General features: G+C 40.4%; 3 protein-coding genes across 3 annotated transcripts in view; all 3 read right to left on the reverse strand.

Annotated features, from left to right (window-relative positions):
- Positions 1-196: 196 nt before the first annotated feature.
- Positions 197-2786, reverse strand: LOC124292194 (carbonic anhydrase 5B, mitochondrial-like). The gene is made up of 6 exons (XM_046729247.1): positions 2759-2786; positions 2003-2124; positions 1430-1525; positions 1188-1305; positions 882-991; positions 197-304 (listed from the first exon to the last, which is right to left on the reverse strand). Exons 1-6 carry the CDS (start codon positions 2784-2786, stop codon positions 197-199), a joined length of 582 nt encoding a protein of 193 aa, XP_046585203.1.
- Positions 2787-4769: 1983 nt separating this feature from the next.
- On the reverse strand, positions 4770-12121 carry LOC124292195 (carbonic anhydrase 2-like). Its single transcript, XM_046729248.1, has 8 exons — positions 12070-12121; positions 8367-8489; positions 7553-7747; positions 6938-7056; positions 6619-6714; positions 6122-6236; positions 5799-5908; positions 4770-5355 (listed from the first exon to the last, which is right to left on the reverse strand). Exons 1-8 carry the CDS (start codon positions 12119-12121, stop codon positions 5239-5241), a joined length of 927 nt encoding a protein of 308 aa, XP_046585204.1. The 3' UTR covers positions 4770-5238.
- A 3330-nt stretch (positions 12122-15451) lies between these two features.
- Positions 15452-21551, reverse strand: part of LOC124292229 (carbonic anhydrase 2-like) — a 37709-nt gene continuing 31609 nt past the window's right edge. The window contains exons 2-8 of the mRNA XM_046729281.1: positions 20851-20973; positions 18077-18271; positions 17624-17742; positions 17327-17422; positions 16838-16952; positions 16567-16676; positions 15452-16106 (exon numbers count right to left, since the gene is read on the reverse strand). Of these exons, the coding sequence (XP_046585237.1) occupies positions 15990-16106; positions 16567-16676; positions 16838-16952; positions 17327-17422; positions 17624-17742; positions 18077-18271; positions 20851-20973 (875 nt within the window). The 3' untranslated portion in view covers positions 15452-15989. The remainder of the gene's footprint in view (positions 16107-16566; positions 16677-16837; positions 16953-17326; positions 17423-17623; positions 17743-18076; positions 18272-20850; positions 20974-21551) is intronic.

Below are 21551 nucleotides of genomic sequence, written 5' to 3' on the forward strand. Positions count from 1 at the left end.
GCCAGTCAAAAGGGTCTACGTTCGTCTCTCGATGATACAAGTGCTGACACGGTTTCTGTTATTCAATCTAGCTAAAGTAGAGGGCTGACACTATTCTATTGAACGTTAAGTGCACAAGAAATGTAAAAAAAAGTAAAAGAATGCCCATTAGGTACAACATATCCGATCCAGTGTCCACATCGTTCCTATCACTTCATCACTTGAAGGACGCTTTGACAACCCTGTCTCCAAGTGGCATGGTGGGTCGGAGGTTGTCGTCAATGTATCTTCCATGTGCATCTTCAAGCTGTCTCAGGCATTTCAGCTGATAACAAAGATAGTGTTTGTAAACAAGATAAAAATTTGTCACATGCCACGCGCAAATAAACAGCACTTCCATATGCACAAAGCACCAATAATACTATTAACCTGTTTCGACAAAATACACCATCGGCAGTGTACCAGGGTCCAGTTTCACAACGCGACCGTAGTGATACGACTGGCGTAATCCTATCCTAAACCACAGTAGTTAAGACCAGGTCCTAGATTTTCGAAGCTCTCTTAGCTCTAAGATAGTCGTAAGAGAGCTTCGAAAATCTAGGCCCAGGCGCGTAGCAAGCCAATTAGGTTCCGATAGGTTCCAAAGTTTTATATTTAGATAGTATTGAGGTCTTGCCCAACCTTTTTAGCAACAATCATGTGTAAACCCGGGCTTTTTCTTATAATGGTAGCTACGCCCCTGAAGACGATGGAAACGTTACAATCGCTGTTTATAACCCAGCGTTTTGGTGAAAGATAATATACGGAAGTGGTCTTCTGATTGCTTAGTGTGATCAGAGACATGGTCTCTGGTGTGATAGTCAAAAAAGGTAATTGTTGGATACAAGGAACAGGTTACAAACCTGGTGTTCAGACACATGGATGGGTTCTTCCATCACTATCCACGTGACACATTCCGACAAAGGGGGCGTGGTTAGAGATCCAGAGTATGTATAATACTTGGTTGTATCAGCTGCAATACAGTAAACACATATATTTTAACAGCATGGTCTGTAAAGCCACAATCATGTGAACATTTTGCACACATGCTACTCATGGGAAAGAGCCATCTACGAACTTCTGTTACTTTTAAGAGTCGACTGGTTTTCAAACACAGTTTACTTATTCACTCACTTAATTACCATTCCTCATTCATTAACTGAACTTACACGGCAGCAGTTTAGAGGGATGAAAAACACCCTTCATGTGGCAGCTGGTGTGAGCTTTCTCGACTGAGCGCATCAGATCACAGAGCTTTCGGAATTCTCTATGGTCCTGTTTTCCAACCTGAAATGGAAATAGAACTCATAGTCAAGAAAGATTGTTCTATAGTTAAATATGATCATTCGCTAACCATTTTCATGTGTATTCTCTTAAACATATTCAACAAAATAACGAAATATTGTACAACCTTGATGAAAACCGCAAGGACAGCCACACCACCCCTTTTGGTAACAGCCTCCTTAAATGTTCCGTATTGTTTAGGGTCATAGGTCACGAAATGAAGCTGAAATGTGAATGTTCCAGATAGAAATGTCCGCCGAATTTGTATATGTCATACCGCCGTTTATGACGGAAGACTTTGGTTTCATGAAAAAAAAAAAAAAGTATCGTTGAGTACAGAGGTATGAAACATTTGCGGAAATTCCCTAAGATTTCACTTTCATGTCCTCTCCTCGAGAACCTTTGTGTTTTTCCAACAAGAATGTGTCAATGCAAGCGACCAAGATCAATAAACTTACAAGCTTAAAATTTTGAACTTTGACACGTGAAATATATCCTTCCTGAAAGGAGTAAATGCTTGTACATTGACCATGATATGTTAAACTACATGCAACACACCGGGAATACACAACAGCAAACCAACCACGAATAAGCAATGTGTATTATTATAAGATTAACGAGTCAAAGTTTAAGATGCATTTCTGTCAGTTCAAACTGTTACAGAACGTTTTTGCCGTAGACTGCTTGTTGAATCACGCACCTCTGCAGCATAGTGTTTCCCATTGACCGTATGTTCTGAGCCAGTATGGTCGGTGAGTCCCCAGTGGAAATGGAACTGCCTTAAATGGTATTCTTCGTGGCCGAGGATTCCCCCAGTTAAAGCTGAATTGATAGGAATGGAATTTAGATTAGACACTTTCTAGGTTTACATGATGTATATGAAAATTATTTAGCGAACAACTTCAGCAGATTTGCGGCTAAACATATATGTAGCTTCTTCAATTGTTATCAACCCATGCCAGTGATCAATATTGGAGGTTCTGAGAATGCCACACCACCTGAACTGGTTTTATATGAACCAGAAACTTACTCGAATGCTCCCTTATTTCCACTTCAAAGGTGTGTCCATTGTTCATTACTTCAGGGTTGTGCTCCTTTTCGATGTCAATCTTAAGGTGATGTTGGTGGAGGTGATGATCAAATTTAACCAATTCAGTTTCGATATCGATAGGAGACTGGTGGTGTCCCCCTGCATTGGGACATGCCAGGATCCAGTGAGTAGGTCCTGCAGCAGTAAATAACACGAAGAAAGAAGCTGTTTGTCACATTAATTCATTTTTACTGAGGTGACAAATTTAGGTTTGAACGAAACTCTCTCGTTTTGAAAGGTTCTGATTATTATGTATTTGATAGCAAGTAATCAAATTATAATTGAAAGATAAGACTTGAGCGAAACGCTAAAGGATTAAAATCAGTAGGTACATTTTGTCGGCATTAATGAAAATAAAGTCCTTACCGTCTTCAGGTCCACATCCAGCTTCCATGATGAGGTTCCCGGCGCGTATCTGTCACTGAATACAACACGACTCCTACTTAAGGTGAACTGAGGCCACGCCCCATCACCTGTTCTGGTAAATCAATCAGTATTCAGCAAAGGTAGGCTGATGGCGACATGGTTGCAGAACAACAGTTTCATTCTATGTACATCTGAATCATGTGTCTGTAACTTCACCGACATTGGTGTCTCTATTCAAGAACTGACGATAATGATCTTTGATTTAATGATTCAGCTTTATTCAACACATCTACGATGTGAGTCTCCCCGTCTCCTCGTATCAGGGAATGTCTTCGATTCATGGAAGAAAATTCAACACGTGCCTGTATCCTTCATTTTACCCTTGTTTTATCATCGTTCCATTATCACCCTGTTTATCCAAACGATGAAGACATCCAAAATGTCTGCAACCACTTTCATTTTCCATTAAAACAAGTTTACTCTTTTATATTTCAGAATCACAAGAACATTGAGTGAGTGAGTGAGTTTAGTTTTATGCCGCACTCAGCAATATTCCAGCTATATGGCATCGGTCTGTAAATAATCGAGTCTGATCCAGACAATCCAGTGATCAGCAGCATGAGCATCGATCTACGCAATTGGGAACCGATGACATGTGTCAACCAAGTCAGCGAGCCTGACCACCCGATCCCGTTAGTCGCCTCTTACAACAAGCATGGGTTACTGAAGATCAATATTCTAACCCGGATCTTCACGGGTACCAAGAAGATTAAGAAGAAGCTGGAATGTTGCTGGTTTCACCAGTAAGAAGCAGGACACAATCTTGCCAGCAAGAGTATTTCTCTATTTTCAAATTTTAGTTTGGAATGTTGTCAACGCTCGAACATTTGAATTTATGAAGTCAGTATAAAAATTCGTGACATGGAAGTAAATATTTCACAAATGTGGATTAAAGCTTTTAATATTTCATATCGGGATTAAGAAAGTGTATGTATAGCATTATAATGTGCGTAGGGCTACGTTCAGACCATGTGTGTAGCATCCATCGTGCAGGCACGGGATGCAAAGACTATTCCAAGTGGTTAAAGTGTTACGTCAGTGAGCATACGGAAAACCAAACATTGAGAGCCTCAAGCATGATTTGTGTTCAGATCACAACTGGAACTGGCAAGTCGATTTGGTGTTCGTGAATTATCTTCTTTGTGTGTGTTGGGCATGGTAGCAGAAGCGGAATCATTGATGTGTACATATATCGCTCATCGAAAGAGCTGAACATGTCCAATAAGGTTCTTTGAATGCAGCTGGAGCATAAGGACGCTTGGTGACCAATCAAGTCCTCTCAACCTTAGTTCAAGTATAATCTTGAATCGTGTGTGATCCACTATTACGCCCACATATACCTCAAAATTAACAAGCATTTTACACACAAAATATAGCATAAAAAATGTGCGTTACCCTATTTAATACTTGTCGTGGCAATGCTTATTGTCAAGCATGATGAAACATATATATATTACATATATATATATATATATATATATATATATATATATTGATCATGGGTTTGTCAGTGATGTGATCGTGGGTTTGTCAGGGGTGTGACTTTGGGTTTGTCAGTGATGTGATCGTGGTTTTGTCAGTGATGTGATCGTGGGTTTGTCAGTGATGTGATCGTGGGTTTGTCAGTGATGTGATCATGGGTTTGTCAGTGATGTGATCGTGGGTTTGTCAGGGATGTGATCGTGGGTTTGTCAGGGATGTGATCATGGGTTTGTCAGTTTTGTGATCCTGGGTGTGTCAGTTCTGTGGTCATGAATTTCAATCACTTAGTATAATGGTGAAATGCGTTGAACCAACCACATATTATTTTATTTTATATTTTCATATCAGCCCAGCAGATATCAGAAGATTGGCGAATGACCAAAGACAAAGTACATTTAAATTATTTTAATCAACAACTCTATACAATACATTGATCTCGGTCACTATGGACTTCCATGATATGATGAAAGATATTGCATGGTGAAATACCACGATCCAGGCAAACCTGAACCTCCCCTACACACTGACGATGTGACCCTGTGTTCAGCGACCAGTGTGATGCTGTCAACAAAGTCGGCAGTAAGCGAATCACAGATTTAATTAATCAGCGCAACCGAGGTACAAGGCATAGTGGAGCCTGAATTGTGATATGCATTGACGATTTCACACTCTAATTTCTACTACTAATGACTCAAATAAAGTGCAGCAACATTTGTACAACTTCACATGCCCCAGTCAGATCAACTTCTTCTTCTTCAACTCTAATATGATCTAGATCCAGTGTCCTGCGATAGTTCTGATGTAATCTGGAACAATGCCAGTCTAGTCACAAATATTTCCGGCAGTGTTCTGCAATTCCTTCCACCAAACGGGGACAGTCATCATGATCTCCAGTCCTTGTGTCAGTCAGGTTTGGTTACAGCCACAATGTATCACAGTCACTGCTTAAATGCTGCTCGGACCTTCCTGCTGCCTAGATCACATGGGGGCCTGTAGTTGTCAACGATGCAGTCGCCCTCGCAGTCCCCGCAACACATGCTACGGAGGGCCTTCAACTGAAACCGAATACAATCTAATTTAGACATGGTATGACAAGTGACAAATGGATTAAATCTTTACATTTATACTTTGTACATATTATTTGAGTCTCTTTGTTATCTGCTGCTGGCGTTTTATTAGTTCATTGTTTTTCAGCGACTGAATAATGTTTTTGTTTCATTTTATAGATAAAAAACGGAATTGCTATTGCTGAAGTAACCATGGAAACGTGAATGGTAATGTGGCCACGGGACACTCAATGATGACTAGTCCTGTATATTCGGACTTGTATGACCATCGCAATGATTGTTAATGTCAAAAGAACAGCTGTTTTTAGAAGAGACGGGATCTTGTTGTTGGGATTTATCAATTTTCAGTTCATCATATCTTTTCAGAAAATACACCTTGTGTTACTCAGATGGGATTCTAAACTATATTCGTGTTGGTTATCTGTACTTACCTGGCTCTCAGATACTACCATGTGCTCCTTAAATACAATCCACGTGACACTCTCGTAGCATGGGGGCGTGGTCAGTGACCCGGAATAAGTCCAGTACTCGGACAATGATTCTGAGGAGAAGAAATGTCGTACAGGTGCGTTAAAGGAATCTATTGTTAATCGAGTACACAGGACACACGAATACGTGCATACGGTGCATACAAACATAACTGGATATCAACGGAACCCTACGGTTCTGCAAAAAGGTCGATGAACTGTCGGCTAGCAAGAAGGGTACAGACATATAGAGAGATGGAGACAGATAGCTAAATGAACAACTTCACCTGGAAGGAAGCATTTGGGGTTGAACTGGCCTTTGACCTGCTCATGTTTGGAGCGGAACTTGACAGCTTCTAAGCCGTCGGTTAAAGGTTTGAAACCCGCATGTTCAGCACCAACCTGGAGACAAATAAATGTACATAAGCGTACATGTCACATCTCTAGATCTGCTCACTGAAGGATTGAATAAAACAGGAATGGAGATTGTTTATGCAAAGTTGCAGAGAGGACTATATCTTTATACGCATATGGGAATTCTGAATTTGACGTACAATATACAATTCACCTGTTGTTTTGATCAGTTCTCACTCTGTGTGTTTACTGAAGGTTTGGAAAGCTACAACAGAATATACAGATCTGTTTTGGCTATGAAATCGTTAGTCTTCCTCCGACCAAACATCACCTGTGAGAAGCATTCATAAAATACACTATTCACTAATATATTTCAGTCGCTAAAAAGGCCTTAAAACTATTGGACACGTTTGATTAAACCAGGATTTACCTCCAAAAAGATGCCAAACACTGCCAAACCATCAGGCTTGTCTGCCGCCTCTCCAAAGCTGGAATATTTATCACGGTTCCAATGGACTAGATGAAGCTGGAAACATATCCACATGTCAGACCATTCACAGTATCGAATATCGAAAAAACTGACTATTGCTTACTAAGACTGTATTGGGTTAGCCTTAGCATAATCAAACACGTAGTTTTTATTCATCATTTCTTTTGAATATATTTCAAAGTATTCATAATTTTAAACGGCGACGGTACGTTGCCTTTGGGCAAACTGAAACAGACGGATATGTTTGACATAGGAGTACCTCGGCTGGGAACATCTTGCCCTCGACGGTGTGCTCCGACCCCCTCTCGTCACATGACCCCCAGTGAAGATGGAACTGTTCAAGTTGATATGTGTTGTCCAGGGGACCCCCAGAGATAGCTGCAACACAGGTACACAATGGTAAACAGGGGGTGCCATATATGGGCAGAACTGTAGGAGTTTCTACAGGGGACCCCCAGAGATAGCTGCAACACAGGTACACAATGGTAAACATGAGGACACCATATATGGGCAGAACTGTAGGAGTTTCTACAGGCGACCCCCAGAGATAGCTGCAACACAGGTACACAATGGTAAACACGAGGACGCCATATATGGGCAGAACTGTAGGAGTTTCTACAGGGGACCCCCAGAGATAGCTGCAACACAGGTACACAATGGTAAACACGAGGATGCCATGTATGGGCAGAACTGTAGGAGTTTCTACAGGGGATCCCCAGAGATAGCTGCAACACAGGTACACAATGGTAAACACGAGGATGTCATATATGGGCAGAACTGTATGAGTTTGTACAGAGAAAGGAAAGCTTGTCGTAAACATGTTGTGTTTACTTTGACATTTAGTAAGCGGGACGTGTTTTGCAATGAGACTCACTGGACGGTTCCCGGATGTTGGCCTTGACGGAGAACCCAGTGTTCTCGAAGTCCATGTTCTGTTCCACGTAATACTTGACAGAAAGCGGGTTGGCGGCCAGCTTCTCATCGAACTGGACATTGGCCGAGATGATGTCCACCGGAGACTGTTGCTGGCCAGCGGCGATGGGGAAGTTGTTGAACCATGTCTTTGGTCCTGAAACACAAGGGGATATCACATGATATCCGAGGACAAACGGATACCAGACAACGTGACAGGATACCAAACAACGCAACGTACGCGTATCAAACAACCTGATAAAATGATATGAGCCACGATTACCATGGAGAGCTTCTAAGATTCTGATTGTGTTATTTCCTGTCCTACTTTATAACGATATCAGACTTAGATATAATATAAATATCTTCATAAACCGCACACAGTATGTGCCTACCCTATGAACACTACTATGACATATAACACTGCTTATTTATACGTCATATTAACAAACTTTGAAGGTCAGAAAGTCTTAATCAATTACTAAGTCAGTCTTCGGCCTTTATGGTTTATTATCCTCCATAGAGCAATACAGTAATTGACGACGAAATCCACAAAACCATGCATGACAACGCGATTTTCAACTTTATCTTCAAAGAAAGATTACTGTTACAAATGGTTTTGATTCAACACATCGATATTCACAAATACATTTGCTATGATGCGCATACATGTCTAACTGCAATCGCAGACGTGCATCGTCAGTGGCCTATTCCTTCAACTATGTCTGTTTCTCGTGCCTGTCTGTTCAGCAACTTATGACTCCTCAGCATCTTACCGTTCTCTGTGGTGTATCCCCAACTCATGACGACTGCTGTGTATCGGTGTCTCAACTGACGGACTGCCTGCTGGAGATTGTTGTACTCGACAACCAGGGCGGAGCAATATATAGCCAACCAGCCTGCAACAGCACAACGAACATCACATGGCAGGTGATTGGTCATGTCGTCTTCAACACAGTTGATTGATACATAACATCGATAAATTGCAACGTTATCAACCCACCCCCGGTGAAAGCTACACGCAGGGTTTATTGCGTTAAACAGAGGATTAACGTATATCCACGGATGATTTATCAGAGTCATGTGTTAACACCGGATAAAGAATATGAAAGACTACCTTTTCACTTTGTGATGAAATGTAACTGCATAATGATATTTCTATATTCATTAAGTAATCAGTATACCTATAATGGCTGACGGTAGCCGGTGTGGTGTGTTACAATAACACATATAATGCCAGTGTCAAAAGTACAAGATTCTTGAATGGAGATTTATTGGTTGATATGTATGCCTAATATGTCCGACGGCAGCATATGAGTGTTTTGTATTGAACAGTCGTCATGTCATTCAGTTTGAAAAGAAGTCATTTCATTATATGTACAGAGATTGAGTGAGTGAGAGATAGATACATACATACACACATACATACATACATACATACATACATACATACATACATACATACATACATACATACATACATACATACATACATACATACATACATACATACATACATACATACATACATACATACATACACACATACATACACACACATACATACACACATACATACATACACACACACATACATACATACACACACACACACATACATACATACATACATACATACATACATACATACATACATACATACATACATACACACATACACACACATACATACATACATACATACACACACCAACACACACATACATACATACACACACACATACATACATACACACACATACATACATACATACATACATACATACATACATACATACACATACATACATACATACATACACACACATACATACATTCACACACACACATACATACATACATGCATACATACATGCATGCATACATGCATACACACACATACATGCATGCATGCATGCATACATGCATACATACATGCATCCATATTCTTTTATGCATATATAGTTAATCTTGTCCCTGTTTGATCTGTATCAACTCTCAGTTTATGGTGAATCTCTGTGTCACATCGTGCTACCTATTGTCATCTATTGTCATAATTAATAGTTTGAGATTGTTTTTCCCATCAAATAAATAACCATTGTGTTTAATGTATATAACATTCATGTATACTGTTTTAGAAAATGTAATCTGAGCATTGTGTCTGTACAAGCACCATTTTCAGTCGATAATTTCGGGTCTAAGATGCACGATCTGTATAACGAGAACGTCCGACTTGCATGGAATGCTTTTAATCAGCGGAGAGTGACAAGGCATATTTAATTGACAGACCTCTTGTACACCAGTCTAGCTTTCAGTAACACGTCATCCCACGACAACGGTGTGCGTTAAGTATGTCCAGCCTGTCTCTGTGATATGGTCATGTGTCAGAGTGGACAACACATGGACATACTGAAGTCTCGGTCAGCCTGACAGTCAATAGATGGACATACTGGAGTCTCGGTCAGCCTGACAGTCAACACGTGGATTGCTGGAGAGACAATTCTTACAAGTTGACGGATGACACAATTTACGGATGACACACTTTACGGATGACACACTTTACGGATGACACACTTTACGGATGACACAATTTACGGATGACACACTTTACGGATGACACACTTTACGGATGACAACATCTATACTGCACACAACCAACACCGACAGAACAGACGCGAGTTTCAATCTTATAAATTAATGAGGCTGACAGTGACAGGGGAAGGACTGACGCAGTATCCTCCCAAAGTGATATTTAAGAGTGAGTGAGTTTAGTTTTACGCTGCTTTTAGCAATATTCCAGCAATATCACGGCGGGGGACACCAGAAATAGGTTTCACACATTGTACCCATGTGGGGAATCGAACCCGAGTCTTTGGCGTGACGAGCGAACGCTGTAACCTCTAGGCTACCCCATCGCCCCCTGATAATTAAGACATGACATGAGATATATAGTACTATCTTCCCTTTGTGTAGCATAGGCGGATCCCCCCCCCCCCCTTTTTTTTTGTCCTGAAAGTTTATTAAATGACCATTGAAACTCGGGTGAAAATGAAGTGGGCACCCCCTTTTCTCAAATAGTGTGCATCCCCCTAACCCCCTTTCTCAAATAGTGTGCATCCCCCTATCCCCCCTTCTCAAAAAGCTGTATCTGCCCCTGTGTAGAATCGTGATAATGGTGTTGTACACTCTAGTCCGTTAAGTGTAAGGTAATATGGTTTGTTGCTTCACGATGGTCAGCATTCTATACGGGTAAATCAAAAACTCAGTTTTATAGAGGAGTATGACTATTTATGAATATTTGTTCTTGTCGTCGAAAGTCACTACCACTCACAAATGTATCAGTAATCTTCAAGAGTATGCATGTATACGGGACGGGACATTCTTAGTCACAGAAACACCAGTTGGAGCAGTGGTCATTTGCACAGCAATACACTGAGCCCAAGCACTGTCAATCCAGAAAAGCATTTCCAATCCGTCCTGTCTGTTTACAGTTCACATACAGGTCATTCTGACTGGTGATGCCTGTAAGACCTGGCCAGTAATTGAACTGTAAGTCAGACATTATCCCTCACAACAAGCATGTTGTTTTCCCATCACATTATTCCTCATATTGAGAGATTGTATTATTCCTCCTAATGAATTATAATCCATATCCTCCTAATGAGATATATTACTATTTCACCGATTATGATGTATCAATATTCGCCCAAATGAGACATAACCTTATTCCTCCTACTTAGATATATCATTATTCCTCCTACTTAGATATATCATTGTTCCTCCTATTAAGATACATCATTATTCCTCCTATTGAGATACATCATTATTCCTCCTATTGAGATACATCATTATTCCTCCTATTGAGATACATCATTATTCCTCCTATTGAGATACATCATTATTCCTCCTATTGAGATACATCATTATTCCTCCTATTGAGATACATCATTATTCCTCCTATTGAGATACATCATTATTCCTCCTATTGAGATACATCATTATTCCTCCTATTGATATACAACATTATTCCTCCTATTGAGATACAACATTATTCCTCCTATTGAGATACAACATTATTCCTCCTATTGAGATACAACATTATTCCTCCTATTGAGATACATCATTATTCCTCCTATTGAGATACATCATTATTCCTCCTATTGAGATACATCATTATTCCTCCTATTGAGATACATCATTATTCCTCCTATTGAGATACATCATTATTCCTCCTATTGAGATACAACATTATTCCTCCTATTGAGATACAACATTATTCCTCCTATTGAGATACAACATTATTCCTCCTATTGATTTCGAATCAATATCATTCAAAACATCATTCATTTAATTTACTCTCCTAGATATAGATTCAGTTGAGTATTAACTCCAAGTGTTGGATACAGATGGTGGCTTTCTGCATGCTTCATTCCGCTTTATTAATGACGTCATAAAATCCCATCTTACACAACATCTTACCCAAGCTTCTGTCCAGGTCGATGTCATCAGATCCCATGTGGTCAGAAGCCATGCGAGAGTTCCCACCCATTGACCAGGTTGACACAAGACAAATGACTCAACAAATATATCTGGTTCCTAGCCAGTAAAAGATGGAACTAGGTGTGCATGATAAGCTTATCGCATTCCCTTCTGGAAAGTTTCAGTCTGGTCTCAATGGTGGTGGTGTCAAATGGACAGTGACGGGCACCTGTTGTAAACAGGAAATAGCCATGTAATGGAGAATCCGAGGCAGGCGGTGGACGTTTACATGATTTCCACATACTTATCAATTATATTACTTGATTTATTTTCTACGATATTTGTGTTAAATAACTACAAACAAACACGCATTGTGTCCATCAGTTGTGAAGGACTGAGGTGGTAGCACAAACACGTTTTATATCTTTGATAAAGTATATGTCTGCTTCAAATTAGAAGACTTGATGTCTGTGACAGACACCAGCTGTAAACGAGTTCAGTGAGCCAAAGAATAAAAACAAAAATATTAATATATGCTCAAATGGTCACAGAATAGGTATTATGTACTAATGTGTGTATCCCCGTAAAGATCCGGGTTAGAATTGGTATTCAGTAACCCATGCTTGTCGTAAGAGGCGACAAACATGATCGGGTGGTCAGGCTTGCTGACTGACTGAGTTTGGTTTTACGCCGCTTTTAGCAATATTCCAGCAACATCACGGCGGGGAACACCAGAACCCACACATTGTACCCTTGTGGGGATTCGAACCCGGGTCTTCGGCGTGACGAGCCAACGCTTTAACCACTAGGCTACCCCACAGCCCCGTCAGGCTTGCTGACTTGGTTGACATGGTCATGTCAGCGTATCCCAATTGCGTAGATCGATGCTCATGCTGTTGATCACTGGGTTGTCTGTATTTAGATGGTGATGTGCTACTGGAACAAAGTATTCTTCTGGGCACTAAGTAGGCAGTTTGTCGGCGACCTTTTGATACCGCTTGCATCTTTTAAGTCAATTCCATATTTTACTCAGAAGACCCATTTCGACAAGAAAGTGATTTTTAGTGATATACGTCAAAGTGGGGCATAGGTTACGTTACAGTTACAGTGTGTATTCCAATGGCGATAGGGTCACTGTTTAGATGGCGTCGTATGAAGAGAGTTAGCATGACATTAAGTATACCGCTGGGAGCCTGTGTGGCTCTGTATAATCTACATGTTGATATATGTTAATTAAGGGGAAAGGGGGTTGCATTGGTTTGTCCTATTTGCATCCAATATAATTATTTTATAAATGACAAAGTTGATACAGACGGAACAGACATACATGACGGCGTACATGTCTTTGTTTTCCCTCAATACCCGCTGAATGCCGACTGGGCAGTCACTGTTTAATTTCGTTGATTAAATTACACAATTTGGGTGGCATTTGTTAACATGCGAAAAACGTTTAATGTAAATCTAAAATTCACATATAATAGACATATTTGTGGAAGTCTTATTGGCAGATGTGAAATACATGTGACAGTGGGGGAATATACTCGCCAACGGATTACACGTCATCTTGAACTGTGATGATGATATTCACAGAATCGAGTACGACGACGACAAGGACGATGACGATGACGACGACGACAATGATGATGATGATGATGATGATGATGATGACGACGATGATGATGATGATGATGATGACGACGACGACAATGATGATGATGATGATGATGATGATGATGATGATGATGATGATGATGATGATGATGATGATGACGGTGATGATGATGACAGTGATGATGAACTGGAGATTTAACGATCGCTTTCCGACATAATGCGGAAAATAGGCGTTACGTATCTTGCTTAACAAATCCAAGTACAGCAAACGATATACTGTCACGTGACTAAGCTGTTGACACGTGCAGGAAATGGCAGTGTAAATATGCGTGAATAAACCATATCAAAGAAAGTAAATCCTTCTATGTACAGCATCTATTTACAGAGGCCATTACACTTCTATCATGGGTTTCTTATATGTCTTACTGACTCCTACAACCACTAAGCCAAAGTCATCTTATACCGGTGATCCGAGATAATGATCTTCGGAGATAGTGGTGAAAACAGGTGAAACTCGGTTATAAATGTCCACGCGTTACCCCTTTAATTGAGTACACCCTGATCCCCGTCACGTAATAACTAACTATATGCACAGGGAAAATGTGTTCAGAATGTAAACACATAGACAACGGGACTGGTTTAAATCCTAAAGACATTTTGAACGTTCTACCTATGGGTTGAAACACATAAAATATACCCAAAGACCTCTAAACGTTTCCAAGTTTACATTTCATACAAAATGTTTATGCAACCCTAACACTCCCTACAGGTTGCTCTATCTTTCGGTAATAATATTTTTTCTTTCGATTAAACAATAAATGGCCTGGCGGGCCCGTGTTCGAAATACACTTCATGGCGGAAAGCGCACGTAAAATCTCCAAATCATCATCACCACATGGCGCACAGCATCTCAAGCAGCCAGCCAAGCAACAGACCAGCCAGCCAAGCAACAAACCAGCCAGCCAAGCAACAAACCAGTCATGAAGGCATAGAGTGGTGCTTTACATAACTCCCGGTGTCAGATTCTTGCACATTGCAGCAGCCTGTAATTGCAGTAGGAATATGTACTCTGTTTTAATCATTCCCCGATCAATGGTAGGACTATTGATAACCTGTTACGGGAGATGATATTTCAAAGACACCATGTTGATGTTCCCACAACAGGCCTGTATGTGACTGCATCCACACATTAATGGTCTACATGTCGATTGCTCTGGGTTTGAGTACAATGAAAATGTGTTTGTCAGTCTTAAGACCACCGTTTTTTGTCAGGACTGTGATCACGTGTTTGCCAATACTGAGATCAGAACTAGTTTCTGAAATACACATATGTTCCACATGTTCTAAACTTGCATGGGCTTTCTTGGATATATTTGATTCATGGTCTGTATGACAGACTAGTCAGAACTGAGATCATGTGTTTGCCAATACTGTTTCTCAGAGCTATGATCATGGGTTACTCAGTACTGTGATCACGGATTTGTCAGAACTGTGGTGTGAGAGTACCGTGAACATCGGCGTTGATGTGTTGTTACTATGGGTTTGTTTCACAACTGGTTTGTTAGTGATGTGTTTCACCAACGCGGCATACTTTATCCGTGCGGGACACTGTGGATTACCCAGTCCTGATTCAGTTCACACAACGTGACAAGATTAAGGATAGTTCAATTCAATTGAATTCAATTACTCGAACTATGGAGTATGTTCCACGTCATGTCGTCAAACAAACATTTCGGGTGGCAATCGAAGAGTGAGTGAACAAACAAAAAAGAACATTGCAAATATTTTAATCAACAACTACATACTAGGCACTGATTTATTGCAATAGTAAAAGTAAAATTCTAGTGACATCCGTACTATGATATGATGAAAGACATTGCATTAATGTTGACATACCATGACCCATTCACCCAGAAACAATCATACTCAATGATGGTGGGACCCCCGATGAAGGTTCGATCAGTTTGGTGCCGTAAGGGAACTGTGAATTACCTTGCTGGTCTCCCATTCGTTACTACTCATGACCTGAATATAGTGAAGAACATTCGTTCAGCTCCACATGCTCGAAGATTTGCTCAACAGATATGTGTCAGCTCATTGACTCAAGCTGAAGTCTATTGTTTATGACCCAGATCCAGTAAGCTCCTGTAATTCTATAAATCTGGAACAATGTCACTCTATTCCTATATTTTGATAGTCACAAATATTTCCGGCAGTGTTCTACAATTCCTTCCACCAAACGGGGACAGTCATCATGATCTCCAGTCCTTGTGTCAGTCAGGTTTGGTTACAGCCACAATGTATCACAGTCACTGCTTGAATGCTGCTCGGACCTTCCTGCTGCCTAGATCACATGGGGGCCTGTAGTTGTCAACGATGCAGTCGCCCTCGCAGTCCCCGCAAAACATGCTCCGGAGGGCCTTCAACTGAAACCGAACAAAAAGTGTCTTAGACATGGAATGATAAAAGTCAGTGGGCTTGACTTCAATCTAAACCGTCGAGACTGTTTATGCTCTGATGCTGACTTCTTAGGAACAGCTGTCCATTAGGTTTATACGTCTTCAAGTCTTGCTTTTCGTGTATTGATTACTGGCAAAGAGTCAACTGTTATTGCTCATGTCACTTTGAGGACTGGAATGGTAATTTGGCCGCAGGACAATCAGCTGACGTCTCCTCCCTTACATCAGGACTAACTAGGCTTTAAGGGTCTTCCTATATTTCTTTCTAAACAATTGTTAATGATATGATACATACTAAATCACACATATGCGCTCAACTGAGAGGCACAAGTTCATTGGCTCACCTTAAAGATACATTTTCTGTAAATAAGATTCTAATCAATTTCCTAAGCTATATTCTCTGTAAATGTTGGTTATCTGTACCTACCTGGCTCTCAGATACTACCATGTGTTCTTTAAATACAATCCACGTGACACTCTCGTAGCATGGGGGCGTGGTCAGAGACCCGGGGTAAGTCCAGTACTCGGACAGGGATTCTGAGGAGAAGAAATATCGGTCTCTACATACACATAGGTGTTAGGTTTTGAATCTTGAGTTAAATAAGACACTTTATGTTTGTATGAATTCTGCATATCCATTTGTGGACAGATAGACAGATGGAAATACAGATGAATAAAAGAATGACAGCACAACTCACCTGGAAGGAAGCATTTGGGGTTGAACTGGCCTTTGACCTGCTCATGTTTGGAACGGAATTTGACAGCTTCTAAGCCGTCGGTTAAAGGTTTGAAACCCGCATGTTCAGCACCAACCTGAAGACAAATATGTGTACATTAGCTTTCATGCTGCATAAACGTCTCTCATTGTGTTCACGGAAGGTTTGGATAACATAGTTTAGGAACAATTGTGAAAACACTTAAATCCCAAGTTCGGACTAAAATAATGACATTCTACTAGTTGTTGCAATAGATGATTGAAGAAAGGGATGTTGTTTCATTGCTTTAATTGGAACCGAGGTTGACGGACGATGAACTCGGAAAATCATCAGAGTGCGATAAGCATTCATAAAATATACATTTCGCGTGCTGTCTTTCATTTGATATGTTCTACAGGTGCTTTATTCACAAGGAAGACCTGTAAGAATTAGCCACACGTTTCATTAAGGAAATACATTAGAGATATCTACCTCCAAAAAGATGCCAAACACTGCCAAACCATCAGGCTTGTCTGCCGCCTCTCCAAAGCTGGAATATTTGTCACGGTTCCAATGGACTAGATGAAGCTGAAAACATATATCCATATGTGAAATCACAATATCTAATATCAAAAATATGGATTACTGCTTACTAAGACTGTATTTGGTAAGCCTTAGTATAAAGCCTTAGTATAAAGGCTCAAAGTAGTTGGCAATCGTTACTTTTGAATAATTATAATTCAAAGTATTTGAAATTTATAGGAGAGGTATATTTGACAATTGGAGTACCTCGGCTGGGAACGTCTTGCCCTCTACAGTGTGTTCCGAGCCCCTCTCGTCACATGACCCCCAGTGAAGATGAAACTGTTCAAGTTGATATGTGTTGTCCAGGGGACCCCCAGAGATAGCTGCAACACAGGTACACAAGACTAAACACGAGGATGCCATGTATGAGCAGATCTGTAGCATATTCTACAGAGAAAGGATAAATCTTGTTGTGTCCACATATCTGGGTGGACAAAATGGCTATTGTGGTAACTTAATTAATCGCATTTCGTGGAATCCCGCTAGTGCTGATCCTTCTCTTGCCCATAGGTAACAATTTACAAGCTTCTGTGATGCCTTAGGATATGACGAACTGTGGCGTAAAACGACATTCATTCTCACGTTAATTGAGTAAGGTGTTTTGTTGTGTTGACTTTGACATTTAGTAGGTTGGACGTGTTTTGGAATGAGACTCACTGGACGGTTCCCGGATGTTGGCCTTGACGGAGAACCCAGTGTTCTCGAAGTCCATGTTCTGTTCCACGTAATATTTGACAGAAAGCGGGTTGGCGGCCAGCTTCTCGTCGAACTGGACATTGGCCGAGGTGATGTCCACCGGAGACTGTTGCTGGCCAGCGGCGATGGGGAAGTTGTTGACCCATGTCTTTGGTCCTGAAACACAAGGGGATATCACATGATATCAGAAGATGCTACGTGAGGGTTTAAGACAGTTCTTGTGCCCCCTCCATTATCAAGAATCGCAAATGCAAAACATGTTCCGAGAAGAAAAGGTGGATATCATTCCAGATAAAGAACGGGTTCCTTAAATAGGTTTCATCAAATGCATGTATACTTTCATGAAGATATCTGCCCCTTACTGGTCACAACTGTTCATATTTCTAGCCTTAGTAATTGTTCAACATCAATGTTCCTCGCGAATTGTTTTGCAAAATAAAAACTGTTGCTGCGTACGAAGGTATTTACGTTACAAGTGTAGGTCAAAGTGACATTGTCAGAGTGACATAGTGAAATGATGGATTTTAGCTTTAATTTTGCTTCTTTGGGACATTTAATTTTACGCAAGTCTTTAATATTTAATTGTACATACAAGATGGTAACAGCCGTGGAACGTGTCAAAGTGATTTCATATACAGTATTACAATAACACTCTCATGAAAACAGGAAGAAGATGTTAAATGATGTGTAACAAACAGGGGCGTATCCAGGATATTGGAGAAGTGGGTTCCACATGTATCATGAAGTGCAAAGGTTAGGGGGAAATGCTCCTCAGGGAAATTTGGTCGTTGGAGAGAGGGTTGGGTGGGGGGTGCGCACACATATCGGATGGACACGTTGCAAATCCGTCAAATTCCACGCGGGAGACAATTATGTCCTGTATAAACATGGTGAGTTTGGGCCCGATACAACCTCGGACATCTCACCAACATTTCCTTCAACATCATCCCATATCAATAGATCAATATAAACAATATATCATACATTTTACAGTTACTGGTCTTTCATGGAAAACGATTTTGTTGAATATAACCCAAGGTTTTCTGCCGTTATAACTATCCGCTGTTGAAACTTGTCACTTTATGTCACGTGGCATGTCCATAAGGACTAAAGTTCACTGTTAACCGCACACGTCATGCACAGCTCGCCATGCGCCTGTCTCACAGCACTGCAGGTACCAGGAGGTCGATGGTGTATTCCCAGACAACTGACAACACTACACCGACTTGCTAAGCCCTACTTGTACTGGACGACCTATCACTGTAACCTTCACAACAGACCTACGTAAGGATCTACCCGTCACTTGTGATGCATTCCTGTAACGAGGGGTGAACTGGCATTAAGTAAGTCGCCCGCACTGTAACATGTCGTTTCGATGACATTTACGTCCATAGTACGGTGGCCTAACTTTGGCTGCTGGTAACCGTAGCCCATTTTGATATTGTATTGTTTTCTGTAGTGATAGGTTTATTGTAACATGCTGGTTTTAACCCAAATCTGCAGTCTAAGTAAACTTAGAGGAGTGTAACGAATAGTGCTGAGGCTAAGTTTACTTAGACTGCCCAAATATGATGTTTACTGTCCTTTGACGACAATTTTTTATGGTATGATTTTATTTAGGTTTAAACTATAGATTGTTCTCGTCACGGTATGGCTGAAATACTGGCCGTGTGACGTTGAATATTTACTCACTCACTCGATGACATTTACAAACGCATGCATTCGACGTTGCAATAGGGACTTAAAACAGATATGCAAAGTCTAATTCGGAAATACGTTTTGAACAATACCTATTAAGAATCAAAACCTCAATTGTGAAATTTGCCAAAATGTTATAAAGTCATTAGATTGTTACTAAAGATAAGGAAACTTAAAAGAAATATATGGACAGTATATACAAGAACAAAACCCTTGCCTCCCGTTGCCAAGCGTTCCTTGTGGAAACTGTGAATTCACACATATGCGAACACGTGTTGCTTGAGACAGAACCCAGTGTGTATTTCAAATAACAAACGGCCCACAATCGTGGGATCATTAGTTCAAGGGCAAAACCCGAACGAATGCGTTTAACCTTCACTGCGAATCTGGCGGGAACTCCCTCATTTCGCAGAAGCGCTTGCGAAAAGATAAATATACATTGTCAACGATTTTCGTTATGAAATCTTCAGTCATAATTGCCCATAGAAACATGTATAGATTCAAAGCAAACGAATATTAATTGTTTTCACCTTTAGGACGAAGCGTTGCTTAGTTACTGCACAGTGTGCATGTTTATCGCGCTGTGAACATATATGCATCGAACTCGAGTTAAAAACTGTGTATGACAATGCACAATTATAATGTCTTATAATAACTAAGTACGAGTGTACGATTAAAGCCTGAATAATATAAAAATAAAAAGATTAAAATTACTAATATAATTTGTAAACGATATGTGATGTAAATTATTTAAATCTTTGGAATTATCTAAAAATACTAAGAGCTCATCTGGGAGAAAATTATGTAAATGCATGGATTGTGTATTATTTATGAAATATCTATGCAATTTAATTGAAATATGATTTTTGAAAGTTGTAAATACAAAAGTAAGAAAGCGCAGAACGAACAAACTTCGTTCTTGAAATAGTAATAAAACAAACTTACTTAAACAACATGACATACATCCGACTTGATCAAGCAAGGCTTGCTGAAGAACATTAAAGAATAATAAGAACAGTTATCCGACAGCAACTTACCATTCTCTGTGGTGTATCCCCAACTCATGATGCCTACTGTGTATCGGTGTCTCAACTGACGGACTGCCTGCTGGAGATTGCTGTACTCGACAACCAGGGCGGAGCAATATATAGCCAACCAGCCTGCAACAGCACAACGAACATCACATGGCAGGTGATTGGTCATGTCGTCTTCAACACAGTTGATTGATAAATAACGTTGATAAATTGCAACGTTATCAACTCATCCGATGGGGACAATACATGGGGAAGGGGTCATGATGATCAAATCAACGGATTAGTGATGGGGGATTAGTGTAACATATGTTGATTCGTGTAATATCCCCTTCAGTTGGAGTTATGGGTTGCTACGGGATAAGGTACATGAAAGGTCTCACAGTCCCTGAACCACATTATTTTCCCCACTGCCAAGCCCTGTCTGCATTTGTAGAGCTCTAAATAAAGCAAGTCTAGATTTCCTCAGGTTCAGGCGAAATCTCTGGTCTCCCTGGGGCTCCTTTTCAATTTAAATGGGCTTGTTTGTTACTATCAAAATTATGTATAGTCCGTGACTAAGCGTTAGTCTATATGAAAGGCAGTATTTTATTTTACGATCAAACATAACTTGTGTGCATATGGGCAATATTATTCAGTTGATATTTGTGTAGGCATTAAGTAATGTGTATGCCTCTTAAGAACGACGGAACCGATTAGTGTGTGCA

Source organism: Haliotis rubra, unplaced genomic scaffold (genome assembly GCF_003918875.1).
Source record: "Haliotis rubra isolate DU_JTF1 unplaced genomic scaffold, ASM391887v1 Scf51, whole genome shotgun sequence".
Taxonomy (NCBI): Eukaryota; Metazoa; Mollusca; class Gastropoda; order Lepetellida; family Haliotidae; genus Haliotis; species Haliotis rubra.

Excerpts from the sequence above, each read along its gene's own strand:
- LOC124292194 (XM_046729247.1), bottom strand. The coding sequence starts at position 2,786 with ATGGAAGCTGGATGTGGACCTGAAGACG. Across the intron at positions 1,526-2,002 it reads GGAAACACTATGCTGCAGAG|CTTCATTTCGTGACCTATGA; the intron begins GTGCGTGATTCA and ends TTCACATTTCAG. Across the intron at positions 305-881 it reads TCCATGTGTCTGAACACCAG|CTGAAATGCCTGAGACAGCT; the intron begins GTTTGTAACCTG and ends CTTTGTTATCAG.
- LOC124292195 (XM_046729248.1), bottom strand. The coding sequence starts at position 12,121 with ATGGCTTCTGACCACATGGGATCTGATGACATCGACCTGGACAGAAGC. Across the intron at positions 8,490-12,069 it reads CGACCTGGACAGAAGCTTGG|GCTGGTTGGCTATATATTGC; the intron begins GTAAGATGTTGT and ends GTGCTGTTGCAG. Across the intron at positions 7,748-8,366 it reads GGGATACACCACAGAGAACG|GACCAAAGACATGGTTCAAC; the intron begins GTAAGATGCTGA and ends CTTGTGTTTCAG.